Consider the following 21,788-nt stretch of genomic DNA (forward strand, 5'->3'; position numbering starts at 1 on the left):
ATAAGTTATAGATTTGGAAGTAGTTAGTCAGGCCTTTCTTTTTAACAGGATCTTCATTCTACAGCCAGTAAACCTACTAGGTTGTCCAAGGATAATCAAAAATATATCCGCTCTCTATGTCTACTCTCAAATATCCTGCAAAAAATCCCCAAGAGTGTGCAATGTGATTGTATAAAAAAATCTCAGTGCCCTACTGTTATAAATAGCATAATGCTAAATGAACACAGCTCTAAATATCAATCCACCTACTGAATAGATATTTCATATAAAAATAATGAAACTACTAATTCCATACAAAATTCATCTAAGAAATCACATAAAACATAAAAACTGGATAATTTGTGCAATTAATGTAACTCTGCAATAAGCTTATTCAGTCATTCAATGACATCAGTCCACCATGTGCAAAAAATGGTCCATAAAATAGTGATCCATAAAGTGCCAGTACTCCCAGTCACACTGTGAATAAATGTGCGGTTTCCAAAACCTCTGTGTGTTACACCACTGTGCAAACACTCCACTGCACTCCTCTGCACTCAGCGGACATATATGACCAGTATGGTACATGGTCAGTCTGCGGTTTTACTGGTTAACTCCAATAAAGGTAAATCTTCCAGTTATAAATCCTCTTTCACCTGATCCTTTATCCGTACTCCAGTCCCACCATTCTGTCAGTGCATCTATCAGAGCTCAGATCCACATAAGGACACCTCTCATAGTGTAGTTATTCATATTAAAAGAACTTTATTTGAAAAGTAATTCACCTACATTAAAATCCAAAGTGTGAATGTTCATAAGAAATCCGTTCACAGAAAAATCGTTTAAAAAAAAAAATTGTATGCCAGCGGGGACGATTTTTTAAATGATTTTCCTGTGAAGGGATTTCTTATGAACGTTCATGCTTTGGATTATGATGTAATATATTATAATATAATGGCTTCTGCCCTAACAGAGAGAGGAAAGGCAGATGGCAGGCCATATTGTGTATAACTTGCGAGTTATTGTCATATTAAAAGTGGAAAATAAGGGATAAGTACATTTCAGCCCTTCAGTGACTACTGTTGCCTTTATTTGTGATATAAATTACATAGTTACATAGTTACATAGTATTTGAGGTTGAATAAAGACATTAGTCCATCAAGTCCAACCTATTAGGATCTCATTCTAGGAGTACCTGTACCCCTGTATATTACCTGTACCCCTGTATATTACGGTCCCTTAAGAAATCGTCCAAAAGTTTCTTGAACAATTCCACATTATCTGCTGAAATCACCGCCTGTGACAGTGAGTTCCAGACCCTAACTGATCTTACTGTGAAGAACCCCCTTCGCCCCTTGTGCTGGAATTTTTTTTCCACCAATTTTAGGTGAAATACTCTTCATCTTGACCAGTCCTGTGTTTTCTTCTGTTTAACTTACAGATTTCCCCTTTTTACCTGCTTGATATAATATTATCAAGCAGGTAAAACCACTCACTATAACTGAGCTCTGAACTATCCTGGATGGGAGTGGGCAGGGCTGTCCTTACCCTATATGCCGCCTGAGGCAGTGGTGGGGGGGGGGGCGGCGGGTGCTGCTGAGTGCTGGGGGTGCTTTGCCGCAGATGCAGTGGGACACGGGGTGTATTAGAGCGATGCTGTCCCTAGAACTGATGACATCAGTAAGCTGGGCTGGAAGCCAGACAGAGCATCACAGGTTGCTAAAAGCTCTTACCAATCTGGGACGCTGTGGCCACCGCACTGCCACCCCCACACCTGCCACCCCCTAATGAGAAGCCACCCGAGGCGACCGCCTCAGGCTGCCTCATGATATGGATGACCCTGGGAGTGGGCACACATATCTTCTGCTTCCATTCCAGAGAGATTTTAAGAATGAACAATGCAATGATCAGGTCAAGGGGTATATCCATACCCTGTGGGAGTATGGGACTGGATCTTTAAATAATTAAAAATCAACATTGGAACATGATTCTCTGCATTAATAAACCTGAAATGAAAATGTAGAAATCGACATTATGTGTCAGATGACATGAGATGTGATGACATGCCAGTAACATTGTCAGTGACTATAATGTACCTAGATTCCATATTTTGTTCAAAAACATCAGTAAAATCTCACAAGTTGGAGAAAGCTTTTGTATTATTGATTTGCTGTATTTATTGAAATAAAACTGGTAAAATCCTTGTGATTTTCATTCAGCTGTTCTGTTCCTAGCTTTCTATATGTAAGTAAAACCAACCTATTGACTTCTTTTGAAGTCATACTGGTACCTTATAAGACTGGTGATGATGATTGACAGTCTGGTGAAGGGAGTATGGAAACATATTGGGCAATCCATTGGCGTTTTGTATTTGCAAAAGGTTTAAGAACGCATGATGTAAACCCTTCTTCAGTATTCAGTACTTCAGTATTTCTGCCGTGTGAGGGACCAGCTTAGCTTTGAACACTTCCATGCTGGTGGACAATAAGGAATATGTTAAAGGCTATTGAGGACAAAACAAAGGACATAGGACCATTTAAAACTTCGTGTTTGAAAACTGACATTTCCCCTTTATAAGTAAATCAAAAAATAAAATAGTACCTGCAAATATTCAGACAGAGGTATTATATGGGGTGGCGATCCATGACTTTTAATACCTAAGGCCCATGATAGTCATCTACTGATACCACTGCACAATGGTAAGGACTAATATTGATGGGCTTTGGGCTATGTCAATGAGCTCTCTTTTGGCATCAGTCAGTCTGAGACACTACTGGAATCATTCAGAATTCACTAACAGGTGCATTTGGCTTACAGTTGACCTTCTTTTGACCTGCATGTGACTTGCTTCAAACTGTTTTTGCATTTCCATCGACCGGCATGGGGAGAAAGAAGTCATGGCACAAACCAAAACCTGTCGAGAATGGCCCTAATCCTGTTTCCAGACACATTTTTCTAAATACTTATTGGACTAGCAGTCAAATTATATTTTATTTTATATATTATCACTTTATAATGTGTATTCTGTCCTACAATATTAAGCTGTAAACATAGTTAGTATTTTATGACATACTGTATCTATACATAATTTTGAAGTGAGTGTGATTTATAAAGCCTAATAGACATTATTCTGACTTTTCCCAATGTTCTTTAGTAGTGGGAAAATCCATTTTTTCTAATGTTGTCTAATGCTTTGCTAATTAAAGTGTGCATGTTAATTAAAGCAGAGGCTAATGTTAATTACCTATATTAATGGGATCCTACTTTGCACCTGCCTAAAACACTGCCTTCATTTTTCAAAATATCTCAATTAAAGCATCATTTCTTTTTTTTCTTTTCACATTTTCTTTGAATTTGAGATAAGACAGATAATAATTGATGGAAGATAAGACATATTAACCTTCTAATACCCACAGTCATAATCTCTGCTGAATAACAAGTTAACTATGTACAGTTACTCAACTGTGTTTTCAGAATACTATCTAGCTGTAAGACAAAGATGGTGGCCACGAATGCGCGCAAGCCTATGTTGCGTGTGGCTGGAAAGCATGCTATGGTGCGCGGACATGTGGAACCGGAAGTGCGCAGAAAGATGTGCACACATCCGGCACACAGGAATCGATGCCTCACCTTTATGGACTGACCTATATAAATGAACCTGCCTTTACTACAGTGCTGATTGTACTATCACGTACCTAGTGGGGGACTGGTGGAAATGGAGGCTTCTCTTATGTCTCGTGTCCTGCACCCCCTGGTGGTGGAGACAGAGCGTGGGATGACAACGAGCAGTACGAGTGCCAATGAGAGGACTGGACACCATGCAGGAGACGTCCAGAAGCAGGATTGTCAACAAGGTCACAGGTCAAACCAGGTGGGTAGCGTAGAGGCAGAATTAAGAGGCAAAAGTGTGGTCGAGGAAGCTAAGGTCATAACTAGCTGGACAAAGAGGTACAAAAATGATAGGCAAGGCAAAGTCCAATAAACAGGCTGAGGGCAGGCAGCAGGCAGGGAGAGTCGAGGTGATCTGGGTAAAAAAAAAGGTAACAGGCAATCCAACAAGGTAACAGGTTCACAGCAGCGCAAGCTGAAGAACATCAGCATTGTAGTAAAGGCAGGCTTGTTTATATAGGCCAGTCCATAAAGGTGAGGCATCACTTCCTATGTGCCAGATGTGTGCGCGTCTTTCTGCGCACTTCCGGGTTGTGCGCACCTGCGCACCAAAGCATGATTAGCTGCCGCTAGCTTTATATGGAATTATATGGAATAGGAAATATATACCTTTACTGTATATTGTCTTATGTGGACAGACATGGAATGCAAATAAACTGCTGGATTTGGAATCCCACACATGATGTTGGCATTTTTCTTTCTAATCCCCCAAATGCTACCAAAGGCTTACAGGTACTAACATATTCCTGTTTTGGACCATCTCTTGTCATAGTACTAAATTCATACAGTACACAATCAAAACAAATATTAGTAAGAATAATACTGCATTGAGTGGCATGGTCTAGAAGAGTAGAATGGAAGAAGTGAGGTTTCAGAAATGAAAAGGTAAAGACTGGGAACTAAAAGCCTCAAGAAAATAACCAGGATCTTTAGAACATTGTTTATTTGGACATTTTACCTGTGTTGTCCACTTTTAGCAACAACTGTAAATCTAGCCTAGGTCACCAATTGTAAATGATTCATGTCACTTGTGTTTCTTACCTTGTCATAGTTTTCTACGTCCAAGAACTAGTTATTTAAATTCTGACTATAATAATTCAATCAAGCAATGTAAGCATATATATCTATTGTGCCATTAGTTCCTATACAAGGAGCTCAGAAAACATATATACAAATAAAGGGTCAGAGAAAAAAATGGGTTTTGCAGTTTTGGGTTGAATCAACCAGCAGCGATTTCTTGGGGACTGCAATGCACCTGAGTTCCTTGGACCATTTAAAGTACTACGGTACTCTTGTGCCTTTGGACATTATCAGGGTTTTCACTCTAACTTATGAATCTTTTATGACTCCACAATGTGGATCAGCAAAGCTGAGAAAAAAAGTGGGCAGGTCTCAGCTCTGGAATCCCTCAAATATATTGGAACTCATTAGGTAATTTAATCTAGTAGTATCTGTTCATAACCGAAATGCCATTTACATAGTGGAAAGAGAAAGCAGAGCGAGCCATTCTTGCATAGTGTAGTATCTATGAGCAGTCTGAAGGAGAAGGGCAGAAACACCTACTGAATAGAGTACACTAGATACATTACTGTGCAAGCACGTTGGGAGGCTGTGACCCCAATGCAGCCTTTATGGCGCTGTTCCTTAAATCAGTGGTTCTCAACCTGTGTAACCTCGGGACCCACATGTTTCCTTGGTCATTAAGGCGTGACCCAAAAATGATTTCATTTATGAAACAATGCCTGTGATGATCCCATCCTGCTGACTGCACAGGGGGCAAAAGGAATGTTTTAGAAGCCACATCATTTCCCCTTGTCTTTATGAAGCTCAAATTGAGATGATAGAAAATTCTAAAGACTTACCAGAAACATTTGAGGATTAAACGACATTGGAACAAGAGGGATTGGCATTGGTGTGGTTACAAGTATAAATGTGCATCACTTTGTCAAAATGTTCAACATTTTGAACTTATGAAACATGAAGAAAAATATTTTAGTCACATTAAATTTATTTTATAGGGGAAAAGGAATGCAAATGAAAACAATTATCAAACTATGTATAAGCATTATGACGACGAGATTAGCACAGCAGCTGTGTGTCCTAGGTATGAATCTCACCTGGGATTTTCTCAGCATGGATTGTGGATGTGGATTTTCTCTGGGTACCCTGGTTTCACAAATCAAAAAAACATACTGGTGTGTACACTGGTCTCCTCCTAAACTGTCACTTGTATGTGTATGAGTGAGGCACACTGGGTTTTGAGCTCCTTTGGGAACAGGGTCTCATGTGACTTGATCTATGTAAAGTGCTGTGTATGTTTGGGCTGTATAAACACTGTAAGGAAATAAACTGATGCAAAGTAACCAGGAAAATGGACACTGATAATACAAAGGGAAATGTGGTTTCAATTTAAAACATTAATTTCTCTTCTGTTACAGCTTTTCTGTTCTCATCAAAAGGCATTTACTATTTTTAGAAACCAACTTCCTTTTTTGTCCTATATCACAACATTGTATATTTATTTATTGGATCTGGCTACTTAGACGTATAATGTGATATTTAACGCTCTTGGTATTTTTCTCACGTTTATGTTTAATTCATGAGACCCTCTGCATGAAGTCTTCTGTACCCTATTCCAATGTCATACCTTAAATTTACCAGAAAATATTGAAAAAGAAGCATCAGTTATATGTGTATAAATGAATTGCAACTAATCTTACAGAAAAGCTCAAAATTGTAAGTTACTAAAGTTAGATTTAAATAAATACAAATAAAGGAAATAAATTTATAACATTTACACCATATAGCACATAAACATATACATTTTTGTGTTTCTCTGCAATACCAATGGACCCTTTACCTTACAATACATACTGCTACTAGTAGTAAATTCAGCACATGTTCCTTTCCTGTGATGTGTAAGCAGATATATATATACTCACATTTAATACAGTTGCATTGTGGTTAAAACCCCTTCAATGTATTTTAAAAGTACCTCAGTCTGTCTTAGTTCCCTGGACAACAGGGTTCAAACTGTGAGAGCGAGAGGCAGCAATGTAAGCCAACCATACCTTGCTACATTGCTACATATTAAACTTTAAACTATGATAACATTTCTTTAAATGGAAGAATTTAAAGCAAAAAATACATACAATTGATCATTGGTAAAAACTGATATTCACCTTTGTTGCTATTTATTTTATAAATGCAACACTTGGTAAAAAAGCTACTGATCCACATCAGTTCTCATATCATCCAGTGGTCTTCAAGTGACTCCAAACTCAGGAGTTAAATCTTACAGCATTCAAGTACCCTCCCTATTAACCAAAATGTAGCGTATTTGTGTATCTTTAAAGTACATCTAAATTTTAACTAGATACCATTTAGATTTCTAAAGTATCGTGCATCATAAAACAATATTTTGTAACTAAATGCTGTCATTACCATTTTTATCCTGCTGCTGACCTTTTCCAGCCTCTTAAAAACTACTTCCTCTCTACATTTATGCACCCCAGCCTCGGCTGCTAATGACAAAGGTGGACCATGCCTGCAATGTCTTAAAAATATTTATAAATTGCTACTTACCTTTTTACTTGCTTAAAAGAACTCAGTTTTCCCTTTCTATGTAATATTAATTGAAGTGACACTAAACTCAGGAGTTAAATCTTAAAAATGCATTAAAGTACCCTAACTATTAACAAAAACTTAACTTATTAGTGTATCACTTGCTATAGATCCTCAAATCATCTCTGATTTCAAACTGACACTGTCCTTCTGTCAGGGGGGTACGGCTGAGCCGTGAGCAGAACCCACTGGGAGGAACGACATGGAGATCCGAAATCGAGGTACAAGAGGGGAATCCAAAAGCGTAGTCAAGTCCAGTCCGGGTCAAGGCAGGCAGCTAAATGCAAAAACGGGAAGGCAGGCCAAGGGGTCAGTAACCGGGAATCCACAAAAGGGGTCAGGAATGGCAGCAGTTGCAAACACAAGGGGCTGGGTGATCGCACCATATAGGTAGAATAACTCAGCAACAAGCCAGGGCTCTGACTGGGATTTATACCCAGGGGAACCTAGGACCACCCCCTGGTTGCCGAGACGACCAGGAGGCTTCCCCATCCAGGAGCCAATAGCATGAGGGAATGGGTGGATAGAGTATGCTGGGAACCTCCCCCATCAAGGCCAACACCTGACAGTACTTAATGGGCGCCAGCACATTACGCGCGCAGTCTTTCCACCACGTGCGTGCTGCGCATTTCGCGCATGCGCACCCATGACCCTGACACCAGGAAGAGGGAGACCCCGTGCCCTGCGCTGCATCTGGCGACCCTGGTAAGCGGTGGCACCCCTGGTACCCTGACACCTTCCTTCTGGAGGGTGGCTACTTTTGTTCCCCATGGTCCCTGTGTGTATTGTAAAGTAGCCACCGTTCCAAGCTTGCTCTTGTGAGGGACTACAATCTCATGTTTAGTTTACTAATTTGTATTGAGATTGTAGTCCATCACTTGAGTAAGCTTGGAGCTGTGGTTACTTTACAACACACACAAGGACCATAGGGAACAAAAGTAGTCACCCTCCAGAAGGAAGGACAGTGTCAGCACCAATTCAGACATGATTTGAGGATCTACAGCACAAATAAGCTACATTTTTGTTAATAGTTAAGGTACTTGAATGTATCTATCAGATTTAAATCCTGAGTTTAGTGTCACTTTAAGGTTTCTTAGCAGGTTGCTGGTCTGCTGCTAATGTTGTCCTCAACATGCACAGTCCACTGTGTGATCTGAGGCAAAACAGATAATCCCACAATAGGAGAAAACAGGAGATGGGTATTTAATAAGTATCAGATGAATGTCTCAGCACTGGAGGAAAAATACATTTTATATGTATATTAAACCCCCAAAGCATGAATATTACAATTACCTACTGTTTAATAGTTGATGTGTTTCCATGTCTTGCAGTTTGTTTCTGTATGATTATCATCAACGCACCAAATGTTCATGTGTCATTAATTTTTGTGTGTGTCAGATGACAGCTGTTTGTTTCTTGTCGCTGATGATCCAGACCTCAAAATACTACATTCAAATAATATAAGCCCTGGGTATAGTTCATTATGTAAAGTTTTTGAGGACAAAAAGAGAGTGTGAAGCTCCTTACCTACACCGACAGCCATAAAAACTAGACGGGCCGGTATTTCTTCCCCACTCTTTCCAAAACTAAAAATATGTTTTGGCTATACATACATTTTAATGAACAAAGCGGGAACCCTCTAAAATAAAAAGAATAATTCTTGTTATTATCCCTATTTGGATTTTATTTGATTTTAGGAATGATTTTGAACCAAATAACAATCAATAAAATATAGGCTTTCGCTGCTTCATTACTCTAGAAAACTGAAATCCATTGCACATATGTAGCTGATATCTCCTGCATAACATTTGAAGTTGCGCAAGGTATCGTTAAAAGTAATATATATGTCTTGAGCAAAATAACAGTTCATTTCGGTGCAGTGTCAATAAACTAAAAATGACAAAAATAACCCTATTCAAGCATCCAAACAGGTAAACAGAAACAACACAAATTACATTGCTTTTGCTGGAGACCAGAACTAGTGCATCTGGAAGTCCATATAACAAATATATGAACCTAAAAAATATTTTTTTTAAATAGCCACCATGTATCATAAATTATTTTATTTTCCAACACACTTTAAAGTCCTAAAACTGTAAAAGCAATTCTCTGAGATCCTAATATAAATACTTTCTCATTTATAACTAAATGTATGCAAATGTATGAAAAGAATTATCCAAACACAATCCCCTTAATTGCTCATATGAAAGGGGATCCAAACACTATTGTTAAAATGGTCTCCAAAAGGGCGAACCACACTCTCTTGCCCAATGAACCAGGAAACATTTGTTCTATTATACTATTTCTATGCTCTAAATGGGCAGACTTAAAAATGGCCCAATTTTATTTTCCATGGCTGTTTTTTTTTTTTTTTTTTAAATTAAAGTTCAACCAAGGGCTCCTGTATGACAGTCTAAAGAAGCAACAACTTCAGTTACTATGCACTGCAAAAGCCTCATAATGTTAACCAAAAACTTCCTTTACCTCCTCTGACTAAGCCAAATCATCCTGCATTTGTATCTCACTGGCTCCCCCTCCCAGACACTGCAGCTTACAGTGGGAGGGTTTCAGCAACAAAGCGCAGTGCTGTCAATCAAGAGCAGCATCTATTCCTTTAGTAAATCAACCCAAACTTGTCACTATGCAAATTGTACACAGTTCTAACATATGTTCGCCCCTCCACTATATTACACAGCTATGCAGACTAGTGTAGTTAAAGCAGACCTTCCACCCAAAAAAATAAACTTTGCAGAATTCTAATCTTCTCCCCTCAACAATATAAAAAAGCAGATTTTTTTAAAATTAGTTTGTATTCACCCTTTTTCTTTCTTTTATGCTTGACCTGCCCCCTGCCTTGATTTCCACCTATGTGAGAATTACATTTCAGGCTTCTCGTGCAGCTTCCTGGGATACCAACATATCCCAAGAGGCATCAGCTTTACCACAAACAGGAAAATGTATTGGTGCATTGTCATAAGGAGGCCGGCTGCAAGAACCAGGAAGAGACATCTGGCTCCCGCTGAAGAAAACAAAAATGGCGGCGCAGGAGGGGACTTGCAGCGGAAGAGCGGGGGGAGTACAAGGCAGGATTTGTTGAGCTTGTAAGTTGGGTTTGTAAGTATGTTTATTCTGGATAGACAGGTCTCAAAGGTAAGTGGCATACGCAAAATTATAGTTATGGGCATGGGGGACGTTCCTCTTTAAACTCTGACTAGATGCCATTTAGTTTTCTAAAGCATCATGCATCATAAAAAATGAATTTTTTTAACTGAATGCTGTTATTACCATTTTATCCTGCTGCTGACCTTTTCCAGCCTCTTATAAACCACTTCCTCTATTCAATTATGCACCCCAGCCCTGGCTGCACATTATTTGTGTAGTGATAATGACAACAGTGGACCATGCCTGCACAATGTCTTAAAATATATTTTAAAATGGCTACTTACCTTTTTACTTTCTATGTAATATTAAAGCAGACCTTTACATTCAAAAATCAAATTCTACCAATGCATCCCTCTATGTATGATGATTAATAATAACATAGACATGTCAGGTGTAAAATGCTGTGATTATGAAATACTTACACTTGCAGTGTATTCACTTCCTGCTTTGAAAGAGCAAAATGACTTCGGTTTGCCAAAGCAATGCACACTGGAATTTTCTTGTCATCAGCAGAGCATTGCTTGGAAATTTCATCTCAGTGATGACATTTTCCTCCCCTGAGATGATGTGCATGGTCACATGTCCTAGTCACATGTCCTAGTCACATCTCTAGTCACGTGCCAGAAATCCAGGAAGTAAAAGGAGAGCTAGTAATCTGCCCTTAGTAAACATGGCCACTGTCAGAAGACTGGGGAAGAAAAGAGAAATAAGGTATGCAAAGAATACAAAGTCTGCTATTATCTAGAAGTATGTGTTTGTAGATTGTCATTACTAAACGTTTCTAAAAATGTCTTTGTTGTTATTTTAAAGATATGGGTAAAGGTCCGCTTTAAGGAGGAGGGTGTGGAGTTATGCTTACGAAATTGAAGCAACACTAAACTCAAGAGTTAAATCCTAAAAATGCATTCAAGTACCTTAACTTTTAACAAAAATGTATCTTATTTGTGTATCACTTAGCTGTAGATCCTCAAATCATCTCTGAATTGGTGCTGACACTGTCCTTCCTTCTGGAGGGGGGCTACTTTTGTTCACCATGGTCCCTGAGTGTGTTGTAAGGTAGCCACCACTCCAAGCTCACTCCCATGATGAGCTTAAGGCCTCATTCACATGAGAAAAAGCTGGCACGTACAGCTCCGTGCTGCGTGCACGGCCGTATCGGGCAGCTCCCGGGATCCTGTCTGCGTCCGAGCCGGGACACCCGCACCCGTACGGACCTGCACTTGGGGTGAGTGTAGGGTGGCATATGGCCGCGTACTCCCATAGAGAAGGGCAGGGGCTGCATACTAATCACAGAGCTGTACGTGCCGGCCTTTTCTCGTGTGAATGAGGCCTTAATCTCACGTTTAGTTTGCCAGTTTGTATTGAGGTTTTAATCTATCATGGGAGTGAGCTTGAAGTGGCGGCTACTTTACAACACACACAGGGACCATGGGGAAGTAGCCACCCTTCAGAAGGAAGGACAGTGTCAGCACAAATTCACAGATGATTTGAGGATCTACAGCCGAGTGATGCACAAATAAGATACATTTTTGTAAGTCGCTAAGGTACTTCAATGCATTTTTTAGATTTAACTCCTGAGTTTACTGTGCTAGTACATCCCATTATCAATTGTAAACTAGATCTGAGCACTTTCTGTTCTAAAGGGACAAAACTAATTTTACTGCTACTTTTCTGGCTATTATTATACATATTTATTTAATTAATTATTATTGAAACTAATTTTGAGGTATAGTGCAGAGTGTTGTAAAATGCCCCCCCTCCCCCTCTAAGTACATCCCATTCTTTAGTTAAAACTTTCTTGAACTCACTGATGACGTTAACGTACCATGAGTTGTAGATAAATTCATTTATAGCAGATGTTCCCTGAGAACTGACAGTGATTTCAAGTGTAAAAGGTTGAAAAAGGCCGTGTTAGTTCCTTATTTCTGTTCTAAGTGGAGCTCTTCTTTAGCTAGATGAGAATTTAAAGACAAACAAAGTCTGTGCTTTCTTTATTCACCTCCATAATTTAATTTCTTCTGCCTCGCCCCCAGCTGTTCAGTGTGCAGAAATAAGAAATATTTCCTCTTGCATCGACCACAAATCTTATACTTCCCTTCTCCAGGAGGATGAGAAATTTAATATAACAAAAGGCATATTCCGTGCCGGCTCTGTTATGCGTTGGGCCTCAGTATCTGAGCAAATGTAAATAGCGTTTTATTTAAAACATCTGTCCGCAGTGGGATAGATGAATGCGCGTGTCTGCCGTCCAGCTGTTGACTTTTAATGCTCCGAATAATAATAAAATAAAAGCCCCACAGAAATCCTCAAATCCCCAGGACAGGAATGCAATGCTCAGGATCCAACCAGCGGGTGATCAAGTCTTGGATTTTATCTTTTCCAGTGCCGTAACTTTGTTGTTCTAATCCGGAAACGCCAGATCTTAGGTTTAAATGAGGCCAATACACATCGATGAGTTTATTTGCAAAGTACAGCACATTGTATAAAAACCGACAATATTTTTGTTATGTAATTATGTTTGCTATGTGGAAAATGTACTTCAAAGTAAATGTAAACCCTAACTGAATGACCTTAAGTTTGCTCAAGCACTACATATCATACAATTGCCTTTAAAAAAATATATTTCTACTAGTTTTTTTTTCATCCTTGTTTCATCACAACACAACTGATCTCCTGCACCCCCATTGCAGTTACCTCCATGACATTTCTCAGGGTGGTTTTCCTGATGGTGACAACAATGGACTATGCCTGTGCTATGTGTGTCGGCTTGGCCAGTTGTAGTCTTCTTCAGAAACCTATGTGACAGGAGTACAACTGGGAGACATGGACAGATGTCACCCTAGAACAGGAAGTGGCTGAGCCAGTACCTTCAAAATAGGATCACCAGATATTATTTTAATGAAATTTACAGATTTTAAAATATTGAACATTACTTTTCAATTTCATTTCATGTTAATGCTTATAAAATAAATTTTTGATTGAGTTTACATATACTCTGCAGCAAAATTTTGCTCACTTACATTAATATTTTGGATTTCGGTATGAATTGGCTTTCTCAACTGGCATCATTATAATACAGATAGATAACAACATACACAACATTTAATGAGCAGATCTTTATCAATACCCAATGTAATTGATTGCGAAAGTATGTATACCTCTACAATAGACATTTTAAAGAGTGCATAATAGGTGTCAGGTATTTCCATTAGTGAGTCAGATTTTCCAGTCAATTTCAGATATTTACTTTATTCATGTACTATGTTTAGGACTAAAATAAGAAAGTGTTTGGAAATATATTTATTCTATAATAGGTAAATATGAAATATTTCATGTAAATATTTCATACTTACTCCTTTAAAGGTGGGGAATGTGTCTGGTACTCCAGAGTTTCACAGAATTAATTTACTATTATGCTGAATAACAGGATCTCAGATTGCACACACAAAGCTGAATGGGTCAGCTACATAACTAAGGAGAGGGACGCGTCTTCCTCTTCTAGTAGAGAGGGTGTCATCTACACCTTTGGTCTGTAGGAATACAGCTAGTGCTGGGTATTCTCTTAGACAGCTCACCATGAGTTGCACACACTGAAGCATTCAAAAATTATGTATTGTCTGTTTACCTGTAAATATACAACAAATTGTTCTAAAACATGTAAAGATGAATTTGTAAGTTAGTTTTCATAGATGACTGAACGTCTCAAATCCTACCAATTATTCAACTGATCTATCTTCTTTATCTGCTTTGCAGTGTAGAAACCTGCTGTTAAAAATACATTTCTCACACTGGACTTTTATAAGGTTATTTTTTCTTGAAAAACATTAAAAAATATCTTTATTGAGTTTCCACATACATCGCAATCTTTTATTTTTTTAAATTGTAATTTTTATAAAATTACATAAACCAAGAACAATACATTAACTCTGTGTAGAAGCATCGGAATATGAGCAGCAGAAGAACAGTGACCAAAACAGGCTAAATAACAAATAGATACAGAACGTTATGCCATAGAGGACACTCTTAATAAACATATAAGCAAAGTAGTATTATTAGATAAGCAAAGATATTATAATGTCATAATATAGTGCAGAAACAAAAAGCAGAAAGAAAGAAGAAATAGAGAGAGGAAAGAGCAGATATAGTAGTAGATAGACAAGAAGAGGAAGAGAAAAAGGAACACGGCTGGTCGAACTCAAGGCACCTGCAGAAAGAAAAGGGGAGAAAGGAGATTGCTCTCCAAAACTAGAAAAGAAAATATGCTTCACTTCACCTCATGGGCTAATTCTCAAGCATCCCATGGTTCCCAAACTTTATTGATGAACACTAAAGTGTTGTTTACTGAAGCCACCAAAAACTCCATGGGGGTGATTTACTAACCTAAACACACGCACGCACCAGGCGCGTGTGATTTTCACACAGCAAAACGTATTTATCAACCAAAAAGTCTCTAAAAGCATATTTCCACTAATGCCATATATGGAAAAATCATGCACATGATGCATATATAATGCTGTTTCACAGTTTAGACAAAAATGGTTAACTCATGCATTTACATTCCTGCATTCATCAACACAAGTAACACAACATAGAGCTAATTTACACAACATCACCTTGTAATTCATGCAGGGCTTTGCACAACACACCTGCTGGGTGTGTACACACTACAAAGGTGTTTAGATTCCACCCATAGATCATGCTGGGAGGGAACACACTACAGAGGTGTATACATGTTCGTGGTGTGTTTATAAGGTTAGTAAATCAACCCCCATATGTCTTACCGCTTTGATATGGCCATAGAAATTCAGGGAAGATGGAGGTACAGGTTTCTTCCGATGTAACGCAATTACATTTTGTATTGGTTGTCTTTATAAAGCGAACAGATGAAAGGATTTGCCTGCTGCATGGCAATTCTATTCCCACTGGTCATGTCCAATCTCATGGCCAAGAAACCCCTCCCATTTACTCGTATAAGAATGCTCAAATGGGGTAAGAAGAAGTCTATAGATGATGGAGATTAGACCCTTGGACAACGGCTTAGTACTACACATGATCTCAAAGGGTGTGTGAGCAGTGAAGTGCGATGTTAGAGAAAAAGATTGAGCAAAATGCCAATTTGAAGATAGGAATACAGCGCTTTGGATGGAAGTTGAAATCTATGTTGCAAAGTGGGAAAAGGAAGGAGCCAGAAACTTTGTCTAAAAGGTCTCTAATCCAGAAAAGGCCTTTGTCTTTTCAGTCAAGCGAAAGACTTGAAAGTACATTTGGAGTATATAGGAAGGATGTCAGACTAGAAACCTCCGAAGACAAATATGGGAGAATTTATGTTTGACCCATAGATCTTGAAGGGAGACCACAGACATGAGTAAAGTAGTGTTCGGTAAGTGTACTGCTTTCGTCCAAAGAAGCGTATTTAGATGTGTAGGAAAAAGCCAAAGTTGCTCTATCTCCCAACATCTTGTCAATGGATGACAAGAACACCAATAGGGTATGTTCCGCAGATGAGCAGCGACATAATAGTATAAGCTCAGTACACTCTTTTTTTTTTACCTGAGCGCACATCTAGAAAGGTTTTAAAATACAGGAAAATATCAGGGAAAAGTAAATTTTGCTAAGGGTATTTTGTTGCCAATATAGTGTCTTGAACCAGGTAGAGCAAGGCCTCATGCATATGGAGGTCTGGGGATTCCTGCGGAACTTGTGGATTCTTGCATGAGGTATCCCTGGTGTGTCCGTACAGATATGGCTGCTGTACGGACACACCAAGTTAATGACAGGCTGACAGTGGCCGCATCTGTCCATGGTTGTCCACATGTAATCATATATGGTACGATTACCTGCGAAGGGGAGTGATGCTTGTCCTGGCATGCAGAGATCTTGATATCTGATTCAAAGGACCTTATGCCCCCAAAGACACTTCTGTAATCATGAAAAAATCAGTTTTCAAGTTGATAGCTAAGTAGTCATAGCAGAAACTTAGACATGCTCTTCATAGCACCACAAACTGTACAAATTCATCTTGGCAAGTGCTATGCACTGCAGTATCACTATAAATATTTTTTTTAATCTCAAACAAGAAATATGGAACCCAACACTACAATATACTATACAAGAGTGAAGGGGAATTACGGGTGGCTAGAATGCAACAATACAACAGCAATATTGTTTTAAAGGGAACATGTCTTTTATATGCAGTGTGTTTATAAATAATTATAGATATTGTCTACCATGATCGTATAACTTATTTTTAAAATCCGATTAAAGGGCTCCATTTTAAACAGTTATCTCCTGCTTGAGAAATATCTTATGAACTTACTAATTGCATGCAAAGCAATGGACTCTGGAGAACGGAAAAGAGGAGGGGCAGGCATACCCAGAAATACAAAGCACCTCTTGGTAATGAATTTGAAAACATATGGATAGGGCTCCAAAGAAGGTGGACTTTGCAGTTTAAGCTTTTGGCAAAGACAACACAAAGACTTGTTAAAGTGACACTTAACTTAGGAGTTAAATCTTACAAATGCATTCAAGTTCCTTAACTATTAACAAAATGTATCTTATTTGTGTATCACTCGGTTGTAGATCCTCAAATCATCTCTGAATTCATGCTGACACTGTCCTTCCTTCTGGAGGGTGCCTACTTTTGTTGCCCATGGTCCCTGTGTGTGTTGTGAAGTAGCCACCACTTCAAGCTCACTCCTGTGATGGACTAGAATTTGACGTTTAGTTTACTAATTTGTAAACTGTTGCAAGTTGTGCCATTTGTTGCATGGACGGCAGACAGATTTCTAATGAATGTCTATAACACTCTTTTTGAATTCCAGAGAGCGTGTCCTACAGCCTTCTATATCAGAAATTAGGGATGCAACGATACCAAGTACCGTACTCGGTACAAATATAAGTACAAATACGAGCTCCAAGACTAGACTAGAGAAAAATTCAAAAGTTAGGAGGCAGCTGTCATTTGTAAGGAGCACACAGAGTTCCTGGGATTTGTACATCTCTGTTTTATTGTATGATTTTGTTTTGCAAGTACAAGTACTGATTCTTGCCCAAGTACTTAGACACAAGTACTGATACATTTTTGCTTATTGTCATGTGGCAGTTTTTCTAAAACAATATCCACTAATGATTTCAGGACAGTGGTGGGGTGCCAGAGCTAGGTCCCAGCTGCAACCGCTGCAACCCCGGTAGTTCGCATGCAAATGCCAAGTATCGGTACTGGTATCGGTGCATCCATACCGGAAATGTTATGTACTAAAGAAAATTTTAAAAAATAACACTACTGCATTACAACTACTGACCAGCAAGGGGCACTGTGCAAGATGTGTATATATTAACATATGTTTCCAGAATGATTTTATTGTATGATGTTTGTATACATCTTATATTTGTCTATGCGAATAATAGAAGGTGTTTAGATGATAACAGTCAAAAGATATACTCACTCTAGGTTTATTATGTAGCAAGAGCAAATGCATACTATGGCTGTTCTGCATACTTTTAACTACTTGCTTTATTTTGATCCCTCTCATGATCAATGTTTTTTCCTTCTCTGTATGTTCTGTCTTCCCTTTGCACCCTTCAGGTAAATGGCGACTCTTCCAGTTCTCTACAAGCTCAGAGAGAGGCTTTAACCAAGATGTCATTGCAGCTGAGCAGCACAGAATATTCGGAGAATACTCATCACTCTGACCTGGTTCCTTTGAAAAGTAGCATGAGATGTGACAGGTGAGGACATTTCTATGTATTTTCACTTCAACGCATGCAAGGAACATCCTCAGAATACAGATGACTAGCACCCGGCACTGCAGGAATAAGTTACCCATATGAGATGAAGAAACTTTTCGTTTTGGAAAAGTGTAATAAAGTGTGCTCAAGATACATATGTGGTGCTGTTCATATGACATGTTTCCATATGTCTTTAGACATTTTGGGTGGTTTTTTTATTCATTGGGAAGTAGCAGGCTTTGTCTCTGTTAATGCCTTTTATAGTGATGCTTTTTAAATTGGCATGTAGTATTATACTCAGATAACATTATGTGCCTATAAATAATAGTAATATACATAATTTTGCCATTCAATTCCCTATTGTAAAATAAACACAAGGGATGATTCGCTGAAGCATAACACATGGAAAAAGTTATGTTGCATCACTTACTAAACTTTATTTACAAAAATTATGTTTGCGGTTTACTAAATGTATGAATCCCCTCAATATACTGAAAACAGGGCTGGATTTCTACATAGCGAACATAGCTATGGCCAAAGGTAACAGAGCTTATAAGGGGGGCACACTGCCATCATGTTGCTGTTATTAAGATATTACTGTATTTAATAGAGTCCAGTTAGTGCAATCTAGTTGTGTTGCTTTCTATTGAGCTTCATTGTTGGTGGAATAATGTCCTGTGTACTTACAGTTACCCTCTCTGGGTTTGTATCCACAGAACCAAGCTGCCAGCAGAGAAGGGTTACAGTTTAGTGGAAAGCAGGAATCGCCAGCACTCAGTAAATAGTGTTCAGATAATAAACGTCCATTTAATAGGACCAGTTGTCACACATAACGAAATACCAACGTTTCGGGGCCGCACAGTGTGCCTTCATCAGGGCAGTGATGTGATTCCTGCTTTCCACTGTTTATGTGCACGGCGCCATCCGTGATTATCACTGCGAGCACCACCATTGTTATTCGGGCCGGGAACGCTGTAAGGAGTGCAGAGGAACCTACTGTTTTCTGGGTTACAGTTTAGATCACTCTTCTAACGATCTTTTTCAGGTTTACTTATGTAAAATAGGCAAATTGTGTTTCAGCCTCTCTCCACCACCAGCACCAATGTACCTTGTGTGACTATGAGGACTTAACTTGAAAGGAAAGAAGGAAGGGGGGGGGGGGCAGAAAATATTAATACCATTTATATTATCAATGTTTGCAGTATTTTTTGTAAAAACTAATTCACAAACATGATTGCAATAATGATGAAGTACTGTAAGGTGTTTGTGAGGGGAGAGAAGAATTGCAATGAAAATACAGCAATGTAGGAGAAATTGTAGCTTTGAGTGGCTATTTTGTGATTGCACGCCTAGGCGGTATATATGTATGTGAAGTGAAAATTCACATCATGAGATACAATAAAATAATTAATTCGTCTTAGTGAACTGACCCTTGTGCAGGGCTATAAGTAAACACCTGTCATGGAAAAAATGAGGCAATATAGAGATACTGTTACACATCTGCCATCCTTGTGTATACAGTATGTTGCCAAGAAAAAAACTATTACACTGAACTTCATGTGACTATTTAGAGATGCATTTAGAGTCTGTAGTGTATGTTGGTCAATTCCTGTAGTGTCCAGTAAGGTATTTAAAAGTACAATGTATATACAATATGCCAGTCAGGGCCGGATCAAAAGCATCATGGGCATGGTGCTGTTTGTTGGTTGAATGGGAAGCAGGAAAGACGGCTCTATAATTATGTTGCCACTCTCTCCTACGTGATCGCCTTATATGCCTGATTAGAGAGCCGGCGGTGCCTCTGCCTGTCATAGAGAGGGTGTATGGGAGAGCAAATTGGAGAATGTACTGGAGAATATATTGGAGAATATACTGGAGACTATACTGGAGTGTATATTGGTGAGTATATTTGAGTATACACTGGAGAATACTGTATATTGGAGATTATACTGGGGTGTATATTGGAGAGAATACTGAGTATACTGGGGAGTATATTGGAGAATACACCAGAAAATATATAGCAGAATACTGTATATTAGAAAGGATATGTAAGAAGCCAGCAGCTGACTCCTATGACATCCTATGAATCCTATGACATGGCCCATTGACACTATTGCGTTGCATTAGCACATGCGCTTTAATGTGAGTTGCATAAAAAAACCTCTATTGTTTGAATGGGCTACATAACACACTGCTTCACACCAGTATGTGCAACACATTATTGCAACACAGTAGAATTAATAGGCCCTTAGCTGTCATAATGGCAATGGGAGAAAGGAACAATGTTCATCCAATAGTTTAGTTAAAAGTTAGTGTAATGCTTACAAGATCTGCTTTTTAAGTGGGCCCCTTTCTCCTTGTTAAAAGAATGTATAAGGAGATATTACATTATCCTCCTCCCAAGGAGAGGGATCGCTGTACAGGCTCCTATGTTCCTCCGCCCACCTCTGCTGATATTAGCTGGGAGGGAGAGTGCAGCACCGTCATTGGCTGCCTGGGTATTTGTCAGCAGAGCGGAAAGGGACCTTCAGACTGCAGAGGAGGCACAACAAGCCTGCTTGGGGCTGCACATGGATGGAGGAGACATTGATGCTCACCCCTCCCCCACCACCACCTGGAGAGGAAGAAGAGGGCATGAGGACAGAGCACATCACCACTGTAAGTCCCTTTTCTATCTTACATCACTGACCTTCCCACTGCGTCACCTTACTGACCTCCGCACTGCGTCACCTTGCTGACCTCCGATGTTACATTACATAACAGGTCTTCTTTGAATAATAACTGTAAAAGCATTTCAGTGATAAGTGTCTATTCCTTCTTACAGTGTGCAGGAAGTGGAATCAGAATGTACAGAGTTCTGGGACTGGCTGCTGGACATGGAAGCCACGGTGCAGAATAGTCTTGGGTTGCTGGTGTCTGAAGAGCAGCATCTGCAGATGTGCAAGGTAATTTCAATTTACTTAAAGTGGTTCTAAAGCCTCCGTTTCTTTTTTGCCTATATCTGAGAAAATGAAACTGCTCCAGCGGCCGCAAAGCATCTTGGGCGGGCGCATGCGCAGTTCGAATTCTCGGCCGAGAGACGGCAGAGACGCAAGGTAAGTCCATGGACGTGTGCACCCGCATGCAGACACCGTGGGATTCCTCCGCCGCATCGCTGGAGGAACAGATGAAAACATCAGGAAAGAAGAGGAAGATCGGATTAAGAGACATCATTTAAGGTAAGTGCTGACTTTAACATTGGGGGGAGGGGAAAAAAATACTTTAACCTCTTGCCGTCCGCCCGTAGTAAAAAAACGGACGGACGGCACTGCAGCATCTGCGGGTTGCCGTCTAGACATGTGTTCCTACATAACATAATTGGCCATAGTGCGATAATACACTTGCTGGGGAACTAAAAGTCCTTCCAGCCCCTAAGCTATAATTTCGGCACAACTGACAGGATTCATACTGTCAATGAAGCTGTTAAAGAGAAGCTTTGATTGCCTGATTTTAAAGAAAGTACATGTTAACATTCAGCCGCATAGGCATGCACAGCCTATTGCATTAGAATGTGCACACAAAAGTACAAACACACATATATATATATATATATATATATACACACACACATATACACATACATA

At 39.2% G+C, this 21,788-nt stretch overlaps 1 protein-coding gene across 1 annotated transcript in view; it reads left to right on the forward strand.

Moving 5' to 3' along the window:
* The window catches only part of AKAP6 (A-kinase anchoring protein 6), a 196,528-nt gene that overhangs the window by 97,462 nt on the left and 77,278 nt on the right, over positions 1-21,788 (forward strand). Inside the window, exons 7-8 of the mRNA XM_018571324.1 lie at positions 18,023-18,165; positions 20,990-21,110. Of these exons, the coding sequence (XP_018426826.1) occupies positions 18,023-18,165; positions 20,990-21,110 (264 nt within the window). The remainder of the gene's footprint in view (positions 1-18,022; positions 18,166-20,989; positions 21,111-21,788) is intronic.

Source organism: Nanorana parkeri, unplaced genomic scaffold, assembly GCF_000935625.1.
Source record: "Nanorana parkeri isolate BGI_ZX_2015 unplaced genomic scaffold, ASM93562v1 scaffold1733, whole genome shotgun sequence".
NCBI lineage: Eukaryota > Metazoa > Chordata > Amphibia > Anura > Dicroglossidae > Nanorana > Nanorana parkeri.